Source organism: Trachymyrmex cornetzi, unplaced genomic scaffold (genome assembly GCF_001594075.2).
Source record: "Trachymyrmex cornetzi isolate Tcor2-1 unplaced genomic scaffold, Tcor1.1 scaffold579, whole genome shotgun sequence".
In the NCBI taxonomy this organism is placed as follows: domain Eukaryota; kingdom Metazoa; phylum Arthropoda; class Insecta; order Hymenoptera; family Formicidae; genus Trachymyrmex; species Trachymyrmex cornetzi.
Window position 1 is genome coordinate 1203432 of NW_017299892.1, and position 14043 is coordinate 1217474.

Consider the following 14043-nt stretch of genomic DNA (forward strand, 5'->3'; position numbering starts at 1 on the left):
CGGCAGGGGTGCAGATAAATTCGCAAGATAAGTTCTATCAATCTGATGTTAAGCAATCATTTCAGTTTAGTTGAGTTTACATCACTGAGCTGTTAAGAGTGTCACATTATATTAATCACGTTTAATATAATAGTTTTAATTACAGAGAGCATCTATATAGTCTTTAAATTAATATCTTTTTCAAGAATTGTATTCGTTGCATTAATAGGTAAGCCACATATAGTAACTAGTCGTTATTGTATAACGAAATGAAGTTTATAAACAATGACAGCGTATAATATTATAAAGAGTGCATATAATATTATAAATATAATGCGATTATATTGAACGATATTTTAAAGGTATTTACGAACCATATTTTTTTGAATGATAGACTGATAATCTAGACAGAAATGATTTTACCGTGGAAAGTGCTTTATTCCATACCTTAAAGAAGCTCCATGTTTTATCGTTCGTACATTTTTGGAACTTCTTGTAGACATATTTTAGCTGCGTGTAAAGGGTCGTGAGAGTCGAGGTAGCTCAACTTTTCCGTCTACCATCTGGCGGCTGGGGTTCCAGCCGGAGTAACCTGATCTTCGTCGCAGATTCGAATACCTCTTACACTTTACATCGTTCCATCCGAAACAATAGTTTCCTTCCAATTAACACAAGTTTAACTTCTTCATTAAACGCTCTCACATTCTGCTTTAAACAAAAAGTCTAAAGATTTTGAACTAAATTAAATTTACACATTGTTTAAACAAAAATAGAAATGTAATTGTTGTTGCGTCGTGCCGTCTATATTTAAAAAAATTTATTTGAACTAATCCTAATCGCAAAATTATTACTTGAGTAACGAAAAACTTAAACCATATTAAATAATATTAAATAATATTTTCCGAAAATAAAAAAAAATCGATTTATAGATTGTTTAAGAATCAGTCATTTAAGTTAAAATCGAGACTCCTAGAATATTTTATATTTGCATTAGCAGAATAATTGTAAGGATGATGAGATATAATTACTGATTGTTAAAATATTCGTTTCATTCATATTACCACGGTTCGTTCTTTACCGGACGATATCGACCGCGTACCTAAAAGTGAACTATTTAGCGGTTGATAAATAAATGTATCCCGCGAACCAGAATATCGTGCCAAGCCGGTGAAGTCGGTATAAAATTATAATTGGGACGTCGTGTCATGTGATCCAGGCAAAGCCGCAAGCCCGAAAATTTAATCCATGTTTCTTGCGTACGTTCACTCACGCGATATAATTTGGATAATATTTGTATATCAGCGGTTATTTTGCTGTGGTACCTTGTGATTAAGTAATTAATAAGTAATTTATTTTACAGTCAAGATGGACATGGAATCCCTGTACGACTACGAAGAGGAACAAGACTTCTACGAAGAAAGTCCTGGAACCAGAAAGAGCGGCTATCCCATCGATCATAGATCCATAAAGGTAAATTAGCATTTCTATATACTAGTGATACACAATAGAATAAGTAAAAAAAATGTATCAATTTTGTTTCATATTTGTACTTTTAAATACTTTTTCATGACTGCACTCGAAAAATTGAGATAAACGAACCAAGTATTTCATCTTCATATATTTCTGAAATATCAATAATAATCAAATTTATAATACTTAAATAATTATCCAAGTCTCGTACCAAAATTAATTACAATTATAACGAAATTATATATATATATATTCAAGATGTACAAAGTTATACTTAAAATTATTCTAAATTATTATATTACGTTAGTAATTAACATGCTAACAGGCACGTCTTATAATATGCTCGTTTTAAATCGATGATCGTCTCGAAAGTTTACGAGATTATCTATATAGATCTTTTATCAATTACATAAGCAATAAATTAAAGCTGTCGAATAACTGTCCAAGCAATGGCAACCCCGTGAGACGCTTCATGGATATTCCTCGCTCTCAACGGCGTTGGCAAGCGGAGAGCGCGTTGGCCGAGCCGGTGATTGTGCGAGTGCCACTAACAATTCGTTCCTTGTCGCTCTCCGCCTTCGTTTTATGAATGAACGTAGAACCGGCACTCGGTTCCCCTCCCCTCGTTCTTCTCCCCGCTATCCCCCCACGCGCCTTCAGCCTTCATCTCTCTGTCACCGACTGACCCTCGTCCGTCTCGCCTCTGCCCTCTACCTCTGTCATCTCTTTTTCTCTCTCTTCTCTGTACCTCCTCTTTTCTCCCCGGCTCTGTCCGTCGCTCAGCGAAGCCGAACGCGTCTGGTTGCCGCTGATTCGTACGTTGCGAAGCAGCGAACAACAGTCGAGACCAGAGACTCTTGGTTTCTTCGACCGATTATCAAGAAGCTCGCGGCGATCTAAAAACGTAGCGTCCACATAGGCCTATTATGTCTATGGTAGAATCTCTGCAAAAGTTTACTTAACTATTTGACTCTTTCAGATTAAGTTTTCTTACAACTTTATATATATAATTATATAATTATATAGATTTTTTCTCATGAATTTGTTATGTCAATCAATTTTGAGTTAGTTAGATACGTTGATTCTTGACATGAAGACATTGATAATAAATATTTTGTTAAATTTTCAATGTTGAAAAAAATTAATATCGAATAACTTGATTTGCATAATCAAGATGAAAAATAGAAAATATATTCTGCACATTTTATTATACAAAAATCTTAATTTTTTATTATCGAGGATATTTTTATTATGATTTTATATAAAAACTAGCTTTTTGTGCCGCATATATTACAATAAATATTAGTTTAAATCTATTGTTTAAGTTCTTTATCTTTTGTTTCTTTTTTTAAGAAATTATATTGAATCAGTAAAGGTTTATTTAAACAATATTTGACTTTAATCAGTATTTGTTAAACTGTTTGTAAATAAAATAAAATTATATAATGTGAATAATTTAACGCGACCGCTAGAGATACAAAAAAAAAAAGAGTAGAATAGCAAGAGCGATATGATTCCGAATATCAAATGGACCACGCGACTTGAATCGTTTCATCGTATATAGAAATGGAGAAATCCAGTGTACCAGTTGAGAGAAACAAGACGTGGAGAGGCGTCGTGCGCGGGAGGAAATGCGACGCATAGGGGAGGAGAAAGGGAAACCTAAGCCGCCAGAAATAGCATCCCTTCCCGCATCATGCAGCCAGACCTTCTGCATGCTCCTCTGGTCGTTCTAGTCGCATGCACCGTTGCTCGTCTTGCCTACGTCATACATTTGCTCGCTGCACAACGACGATGCGGCAACTTCATCATCCTACACCATTCTCGTTCTTCGGCTTTTTTTCCCCCCCCTTACTTTCCATGTGACAGCAAAAGCAGTAAAGCCATAACGTAGTTCCAGTCGCGTTACTACACATCTTTCTTGCTGTATACTTTACACTTATATTTCACTTTTATTCGATAGGTAGGATGGGAGACGCGACTGATCTAGTTTACCTATATTTTACGACGTCTCGTGTATTTTTACTTTTTCCCGTCTATTAAACATCGAACGCTATTATTACATTGCCTTTCATCGTTCGTTATAATATTTTTGTTACATGCTACCCACGTGGCTCGTGCGCCTCGCAGCTAGTGCTTTCGCGTCCCACGTCTTCCATTCTTGGCCTTCTGTCCGTTCTTTGCTTTCTGTGCGCGTAGCGGCAAGGGGATATAAAGGGACAATGTAATTTTAGTTCTGTTTAACGGATTATTTGTAAAATGCTGCAACGCAGTTTTTCACAACACGCTTAACACTACTCTCATCCTACTTTTTGTTCCTTGCTGTTTCGACAATCAGGAAATTTTTCACTGTAACGCCGGCGACTTTTTCGCTCATTGTACACTAAACCTCAATTATGCTGCGTCATTATACGTTTTCGCCTTTGAATCTGAATTTTCTCCGTATATTCATCACTGAATAGACGACACGAAAGGTGACAATTTAACATGTTAAACATTATATGTACAGATTAATGTTAGTTCCACGTGTTTGTTATTGTTGTTATTTTTTTTTCTTTTCATTTAGTCACATTTTAATTTTTCTTGTTACACAATCTTTTAACGCTTAAAGTATCCTATTACGATTGTTTTAATAAAAGGTTGGTCTAGCTAATTTAACGACTGAAAACTTACAAGCCATCGATCTTGAATTAAGTGTGGGCGCGGTTCATCCGCTTCCTTCGTTGCATGCACGATATATTTCTACTATTATTATTCTCATTATAAAGTCTGAACCTTGTACAATCATATCTGTTTATATAGACGTATTTGTTTTATATATTAACTATTCGAATTTATAATTTAATTGCGAAACATATTCTCTGTTCGAGATTTATGTAAAGTTTATTTTCCATTACGGTTTATATTACCAAATATCGAATTATCGATTATTGGCGTGAACGCTGTGAAATATAACATTATACTATATGCAATAGATCAGACACCACCGTCACAACTTGATGCAGCTCCATTATTTAAATACAATTTGATTATCAATGGAAATTTTATACATACATAAATCACAGATTTGAAACGAAAATATTTGGATATTTTCATAACCAATGTAATCACGGTTTTACATAAACAAAAAACGCAATTATTATTTTTTAAATATAAACTCACAGCGTCGATATTACAAGCGCGAGAAACGCTGTGGCATTGATTTTTCCGATAAGCTATTAATGTGAGTCGTGAATGAGCTGTTCTCTAATTTAATTTCGCTTGCATTCGAGGTGGATATAATCGTAGCAACGTCTAACCGATTAATTAATCAGCATAATCGATAAGATATCCAGGCCAGCAAATCCAACGCAAGAATAAACTTAGTTTTCATAATGTTGTAGCAAGTATTGTTCTCTGTTTTGTTTTTTTAATGTAATTTTATCATACAGTCTATATTGTCTATATGATTCTTTCGCGAAGTGATAATATTTGTATCTATCACATATCACGATAGATTTAATGTATTATACATGTGTTTTTTTCTGTCTTATGTTATCATAATGTTTAGTATAAAATAGAATGATTCTATAGAGAGTATAGAGAATCGTTCCATAGATATTAGTTAAACAAATGTTAAATAGTATAGGACTCTAATTCTTCAAACGACAATACAAAGAATTATAGGGCATATATATAAGAGTCAACGCAATTACATAAAATGCAAGAACTATGATATATAAAATATAAAATGTATATTACATTTTATATTTTATATATGTTCTTGCATTTAATATGTAATTGCGTTGACTCTTATATGCCCTATATATATTATATAATTCTTTGTATTGTTATTTGAAGATATTAGTTAAATTAAGATCTACGCGAAACTCTCTCTACTTTTTAATAATCTTCTACATTTGAAAATAGAATTATTCAAATATCAATTAAATCTAGCTAATATTTATATAGAAACCATTTTATAATTCCATGAATGAATTAACGATGTAATATTGGATTTTACACAATGAATTAAGAGTTTAATAATAATCATAGAATCACGCCACGGTAAAAGCACGATGCTAATTATTGAAGTTACTGAGCGATTGATCGAGAAAACCTGTCAACTTAGTTGCGTCGTTATTTTTTTTTAATATTTCACGTATCAATTAATTTTATCTTGTTTTTACACGCAATATGCTGAAATAATAAGAATATCAATTTCATTACGTGTCGGGCGTAAATCTCTTGCCTGAATAGCAATCATGCATAATTTTTCTTTAGAGCGGAAATGTGAAAAGCGAAAAATTTTTCCGTTATTTTCAACATGATAAACATTTTTATTTTTCCATTTTAAGCCTTGTGTCCACGATGCTAGAAATCGGTCTGAGATCTCGAGATTTTTTATTCATTCAAAGATGAAAAAAGAATTGACCAATTGCATTGGTCATATGATTTGTTCAAATTGTGTGATTTGCTCAAATTGTTCAAATGAAATTTGTTCATTCTTTCTCTGTCCGAATTCTTGGACTGATTTCTAGCATTGTGGATACAAGGCTTTAAGAAAGAAGTTACAAAGGACCATCGTGAGATCCTTTTACCTTTTTTTTTCTGTCAGGTAGTTGTCTGATCGGCTATGCACTTTGCACGTTGACTCATTTACATTCTTGACATTGTTCATAGGTTTAATTTCTATACGGTCGCCATTAAAGGCACCTGCTCATGCGCGGGGTTCATTAACGGATCGGCTTTGTTAACGGCTTCGTTAGTCAATTATTTATCGATGCGACGCGATCTAAGATAAAACATCGCGTAGAAACTTATCGCTACATTGTCGTCATTACCTTCGTAAATGTTACGTAACGAATGTGCGATACCCTTGCCACGATACGTGAAATGTATTGAGTTGAATTACATTGTTCGTGCTCTTTGGTTAAATGCATGTTTGTGATATGGACGTAATTGCACACGTACATGACGTAGATATTAGCATAAATTACAGTCAGTGACGAGCAATATTAGCATTCCAGCCGTGACATATATCAAATCGGTATTAAATTTATGTAGGAATCGGAATTATGATTACTCTTCTCTTTAACACGATTTTAAATGAATAAAAAAGATACTTGTGCCAAGATAAATCGTTTATAAGAAAAATTAAGGAGAATAAAAAATAAAGAGGATCCAAATTTTCTATATTACATTTTCTTTTTTTTTATTTTATTATTAAATTTTATTTATTTTTTATTATCAAATTTATCTATTGATCTGCCGCATTAACTCGTGTCTTTCTCTATATTTCTTATTTCTATTTATTTTATCGGATATTTGACTAAAAGCAAAATCGGCGACAAACAACTTGCACTTCACGTTTGATGTCAATGTAAAATTTATCTTATCGCGTTCGATGGCTCGAAATGTCGCGCGTACACGATGCAGATAACGTTTGTGCCAAGATGATGCCCCATTCATCGATAGAATTTGCTGCTAAAACGTAACGGTGTGTGGTCCGCTTACCTGGAATATCGGATACAGAGAAACCTTCGTCATCCATAAACGAAAACGTTTGTGAAAGAAATGTTTGTCGGATACGAACCTAAACACCGTCATTCGTTCCTTGTACTTATTATCGCCCTGTGCTATCGTCTTTTATCGATAGCTTTAATAAACAAAAATTACCAAATATCGCATATTGAAATAAAAAACTGTTTTGATTTTTAAAAGTATTTTATAATTTTATTTTTATTTATTATTCTATATTTTTCGATTTTCTTATTTACAATATTCTTTTACCGCGGAATGATAAATATTTGCGGATTTTGCTTTTTAAAAGATCACAGTGTTTTGAAATGTACGGATCACGCTTTAAAAATCTCGATGAAAATATCCCACGACCTCGAATACTTCACGTTCTATCGATCAATATCTGTCTTTTAACTCGCTTTCTTATTCAAGTAAAATTTATAGATTTGTATCAAGCTTATCATGTATTATTCGCAAACAGTTTACATCCGTCGGGTTATACTACGTCTGATATGAATTCAAAATCTTCAACGGATGCGTTATATAAAATTACGCAAAAGTTCACGCGTTTATGAATAAAAAAAACAAGTAATCGCAAATTGATAATGCAATTTCTGAATGAATGCAGTTTCCCAATCGTGTTCGATGAACGTAACTTATCTCGCGGTATTCTCGAAGTGCGCTGCTCTTGCTGATTTGTTCTTCCTCCTCGCTGGTAGCTGCGTGGCCCGAATAGATTTACATGTCTGAAAGGACTATTATCGAGAATACTTCTGAAACTCTATTTTTGCCACGGCGAAAAACGATCGTGCGTGCCGGCTCTTGAAATTCCGTGATAACGAACCGCGATTTCTCTCGTAAACATTATCGAGTACTTCTCCGCCGATATTTTTCATCTCGTAATATCATAAATTGTATGCTGCGATTTTAATAAAGACCTTATTATACTCTCTCTCTCTCTCTCTCTCTCTCTCTCTCTCTCTCTCTTCTCTCTCTCTCTTAATACGGAATTAGCAAACTTCTCTTAAGTTTAACTTTTATTTGCAATCTGGAGTTGGATTTTGCAAGAAGGGGGGAGTTCAGTTCCCTTTCCTAAAATATCTTGTATCCAAAATATTTGGTAATGTAAGAGAGATGTTGTGAAAAATAATGAATTTTGAATTTTTTTTTCTCATTTTTTTGAAAATTTAAAACAGAAAAAAAGTTTGGGCTGAAAAAAAAAGACGCACTCTGTAGATGGAGAGTCAAAAACATTTATTACAGACAGATTAAAAAATTTATAATTCAATTGCGAGATACGTTCGTGTAATCTGTTAAGTTCACGATAATCGATATTATCATTCTTTGTATTGGCCTTAATCTTGGCGTGATAAAAATTTGTATAAAGATTTATGAGGAAGGCCGCGGTCAATGTTAGTGAAGAAACCAGTACGATTGCCAATTGTACACATTATAGCATTCGGTCATTTTGTCGTAAGATAATCGTCTCGACGATTCACTCGCTCGGTCGCATCTGAGAGATACTATCGTTATATACGACTCGTCTATCAATGGTTGACTCGGTCACGTACTATTGGCTTGCGATGAATAGATCTCCATTCAGCTTCCATATTCGAATACCGACGACGAAAGAGGAAGAGATAGGCGAATAGATACGTAAACATAGAAAGAGAGAAGAATAAGGATGCGAAGAAAGATAGCGGAATAGAACGTGACAAGAGTCAGGATTTCTTTCTGTTTGTCTACATATATATACACGTGTTGTGAGCTCGTTATCACTGATAACTTAACAAATAATTATTATACAGAACGATCGTTGTACAAGTTTGAATTTAGTCGTATATTATTAGCATATAGGATCGTTTTTGCTTATCATCCGTGTAAATGGTAGTGCAATAAGAAAAAGATGAATTATTATGTTCGCGCACGCATAAAATAATATTACACTTATTAAAAATATATATATAATTATAAAAGTTATATATTAATTATTAATAATAATTGCATATTATAGATTAAAAAAAAAACTACATTATAATATATAGATATTTCAAAATTATAAAGAAAGAGAGAGAAAGCGAGCTATTTTTTTAGGTATCTCTTGTCATCGCTCATTTTTTATTAAATTTTTAACAAATATTAATTATAACTAAACACTGCTAATTTGGGAAAAATTAAAAAACTCGCGCGACTTCCATTTATAATAGTTAATAATTTCGATAATATGGTCCAATCAAGAGTTCAATGATATTATTTTTCTTCGTCAAAAGAATTTTTTAAACTGATCGATAACTGAAAAATATATTCAAGTTAAATTAATTTAACTTCTTTAATTTCTTCCGTACGAATCATGTTCATTGATTCCTCGTAGTACTAGATCACGTGCATTACACGCTGTTGCGTCATTCCATCGCGACATTTCATTCAACTTAGAGTCTTTCATACGAAGGTCAAGCGAGTCGTGACTATCGCCAGCACGAGCACTCTCTCCATTCTTTTTCCGCTCCAAGCTGTGTGTCCCCTCTTTATCCCTTTCTTCCTCAACGAATAACGCATGCACGTTGCTTCCTCCTTCAGCGACTAACTGGTTATCTCTCTAATTTGTTTTTGTTACTTTTCAAACATACAGATCTCCTCTTTGCCGAAGTTTTCATGAACTTTGTCCCTTTTACATCGAAACTTGCTTACTTTGAACAATTTTAAATGAAGACGTTAAATTTAAACGTTCGACAAAAACATGTAACAAAAACATGTCACTGCACTTTACTATAAAAAGATATGCACATATGTCACAACGAAATTTTTTACATAGATAAAGGCGGGCGTGTCAGCGGGAGTTAACGATATATATTTTATTAGCGCGACGTTCGAAGCATGGGTAGCTTCCTGGGAGCCAATGGCATCACCGACGGTAGCGGTATGTTGACGGTGATGGCGAAGTTGTTGAAGCAAGAGATGACCTCCGACGCCGAAGAAGAAGGTTTGGTGCCGGCTCTTCCTGGCAGAGTCACCTCGATGCAGAAGGTGCCTTCCTTGTCGGACCTCTCTGATCCGGAAAGCTCCTTAGGTGAGTCTTTCCAATCCCCATGCTTATCTTCTTAATCGCTCGAAAAATTACTTTTAAGGGATTTAGACAGCAAGCGTCTAAAAATACTGCAAATGCTTAATTTTATATAAATATATATATTTTTTTTTTATGCTTCGTTATCACATAAGTTAATAAAAATCATCGGTTAATTAGACTATCAAATATCTAAAAACTAGAAAATTGAATTAAATTCGACAAGTACAGCTGTATATATTTTCTCCTGCGTGCATATTTATTTGGCACGCAATTTGGAAAATTTAGGTTTTAGATTATAAATATATTTATGAGAATTAATAATTGCATTATCTTTGATAGAGAGAATAGATTGACTATTCAGATATAATATAAATTAAATTTATATTACGATTACATTACATTTGTAATAATTTCTATGATTAACAAGCAAATAATATATTTTGGAAAAATTTTTGGATGGACACTTTGAGACAAAGAAATATGACTTGCATTGTCGATATAAATGTCAATATGAATTTGTCAAAGCTGTACTTTTTGTGAATCAATACTATATTTAGCAATTTGTGTTTGAAAATTTTTGAAAGAAGAAAATATTTTTTCAAATTTCACAATTATTCACACAATACGATTGTAGTTGTTGGTGAATATTTTATCGTCTTGTTAATATAGCGCGTACGAATGGCGTGAGAAAAATTTACGAGACTGTCCAGACAGCGTTAATAATCGTCCAGCTTAATATTCTCATTAAGCGACTGTTCGCGGGCGTAGAATGATTTTGTCAAGTTTAAAAGCTATTTGTCATCTAAAAGTACGTGGTACATGTACAGATATTCCTCACTCTTTAATCAGGAACCGGCCACTTGTACTTCTATTTGAGAAGTATTGTGATAGGTTTCTGGTATTTCTTTATTTTGTATAAAGATATCGATACATTTCTCGGAATAAAAGGGACAAACTGATAATGAGAAGAATAGTGAAATCGGCTCTTTCGTCGTCTCGTGAAATACGATCAACTGCGATTTCGATATATGTAGCGTTGTGTTAATGTCGGACCAGATACTTAGAGGTACACTTACATTCGATGACGCTTGCATAATTTGAGTACTTGCTACGCGAACTGCACTCACACGTATATAATTTGTTCAATTAAGTCGCGCGAATATTGTATCGCGCCTCTTGCATAATATCAAACAAAACAATCGGATATTTACTGTAATTCTGATATGCAAAAATTGTTCTAAACAATGTTGTTTTGTCAGTTTAAATATTATCGCACACATTAACTTGAAACAAAATATTTTTCTTTTCGAGAAAATTGCAATAACATGGTTTCTTTTTCGTTACATACATTGTATATATAGGTGTATAAAATTAGATTGGATTCGCATAAACAATATATAAAGATAAATTTAAGAAGATAAACGGCAATATTTCTCTTTAAAAAAATTAGTATTGTACACAAAATTTTCTCTTTTTATTTTGTTTCTTCGTCGTTTTACTGTATCCGAGTAACTGGCGAGTAATTAACTTATAATGGGGCAGGAAAGTGGGTTTCGTCACGCTGAAAATCGGAATTTTCTAGGACGAATGTATAGTGTTTGAGTGGCAGTGCGAGTCATCCTTGTTACTCGCGGCTCGTCGTACGCGATCAAAATGTAGCGAGAATTTACGAATTGGATAATCAGCAGCATCCTCATTAAAGCCCCCCCACTAAACGCCCCCGCCTTCCATTCTCTTTCGGACGCGTGTATGAGGCTACGCGTACGCGTCGGACGCATCGCCCCCACCCATTTAGCCGATCTTATCCGACTTCGAGGGGCATTTTTTAGTGATCTGTGCCTTTTTCTAAACTTGCCCAATCGATCCGTGAATCATTCTTATAAATATTTAGATGCTACTATTCGAGAAGCAGACGGATAATAAACTGTGCTCTCTAAACAGTTGCAACATATATCCACAACGTTTGTTGATAATTGTTTATGCACTTATCAGTATTACGAATCGATAAAGTTAAAACGTCTGTAGGTGGAGAGGTAACTAAACATTTATATAGCAGTAAGAGAGAAAGATTCACATTTAATTATTTAAAAACTTTCTGTTCCATTTTTGTCCACTGTTCGTTTTTTAAGAGTTTACAAGTGTTAGTTTACAAGTGTCAGTTTTATAGCAGCAACGGTAGGAACACTGAAAACTTTCTGTCATGGCACATAACATTTAAATTATAAAAATTTATATTTTTGAATTATTCCTCTCTCTTTTATCTGGATAAAAATATTACGAAATACCTTTTTATTTAATTTTTTGATTAATGCTCGTTAAAGTAATCTTCAGTTATATTGCCCTACTTTAAAAGTATATTAAGTAAATCTATCTTTATAAAGTTTTAAAAACATCTTTTTATCCTTGGTATTATATTTTTGCGATATTCAATGTATCTACAGGAAGCGCTATCAGTTTAAAGATTGTTTTATATTAACGTTTGAATCATTTCTTTGCCACTATTTTAAATCTATTAGACGGAGACTTAAGGTTGTTTAATAATATTACAGCATTTATGTAGAAACCTACCTATAAATTAAAAACATATCCCACGCAATTAGCAATTAGAACGTAAGCAATGTCATAGATATGAGCGTAGGACATCAATCGAACAGTATACTGACTGTGCCGTAATAACGACCATGTAATAACGCAACTCAAGCGCGTAAATTGCCTTATAATTAGCCGGCCGATTTATCGTGTGTCATTTAACTTTCGGTGGGCGTGAATCAGTCGCGGCTCTGTTTATTACCGTAGAATCCACGTGGTAATGCACGCGTAAAAAATTAAACGGTTGAAATTGCTCGAAATTAATTCATTACTCGTCCGTCAACAATCAATATTTGATCCGTATCTTTCACGCGCGTTGATTTGCTTAATTTTAGATTACTGTATATCTGGTATGCAGTACGGGACCACATGTTATGTCGCGAATGGTTAATGGCTTTAAATATTAACTCAATGCAACATTTAACGCGTGACGTAAATAATTTGTGATTAACGCTTAAAATAAATCAAACGATTTATATATTATAATTACGATATTCGTATAAAATCTTATTCTTCAAGATTTATTCCTATACAATTTTCTTGCGGCTGATAACAATATAGAAACATAATATTTTTCAAAATTGCTATCAATTGTTATAACAAATATTATTAGAGAGACAGTTATTTTATTAATTATTAATTAATTTTATTAGAAAAAAGTGTAGAACAACCTTATTGAATTATCTCAATTATTACTACGATTGTTCTCTGAATTTTCCATTATTTATACGGTCATAATCTTTCTATTTGCTTTTTTCATAACAATCTCCAACACTATTGTCAAACGATCGAACATTCGATCTTCGTTTACGACACGCTGCCATCGATGGCAGTCGGTACTCAGAATGTTTTATGCAAATAGCCATTGTCTATCTTGACATTGACGCGATGGCGAGAGATTTGTTTTGCGCTTCTTATGTGTCGTTGCACATAGAACGTAACGCATCTGCGTCGCGAATGTAACACTGTGGTAAATTCGGCTCTCGCTCCCTCGCGTGCTCGTGAAGAAATGTTGTCTCATAAATATGAATTCGTACGGCAAATACCGTGTGAGACGTCGGACCAAGAAACTTCGAGGAAAGTTTAGTCACCGCATCGTTACTTTGCCATTAATATTTTAATGGAGTATGAGAGGAATTACTAAGTTATAATCGATAACAAAATATAAAGATACCACACACGTACAGTAGTATCTTTATATATTTTTTAAATTAACTTTTGTTTTTTAAATTGCTTCGTATTTTAATTATATCTTAATTGTGTATGTCTCGCACATCTCATTTCTCTTTTTTTTTATATCTTCTCTATTGCATAAATTTAATGAAAAGATTCTTATTTTAGATAAAATTGCTTTTAGACTAATGAGTTTTACTTGTATCTAATATGTTTTAAAAAACATTAATTTTTGTTTAATTTATCGAGATACTAAAGTTTACTTT

General features: G+C 33.3%; 1 protein-coding gene across 3 annotated transcripts in view; it reads left to right on the plus strand.

Annotated features, from left to right (window-relative positions):
* Positions 1–14043, plus strand: part of pnt (ETS transcription factor pointed) — a 116809-nt gene that overhangs the window by 8444 nt on the left and 94322 nt on the right. For all 3 annotated transcript variants that reach the window (XM_018515600.1, XM_018515599.1, XM_018515603.1), the window contains exons 2-3: positions 1340–1449; positions 9811–10018. In XM_018515600.1, the coding sequence (XP_018371102.1) occupies positions 1345–1449; positions 9811–10018 (313 nt within the window). In that variant the 5' untranslated portion in view covers positions 1340–1344. The remainder of the gene's footprint in view (positions 1–1339; positions 1450–9810; positions 10019–14043) is intronic.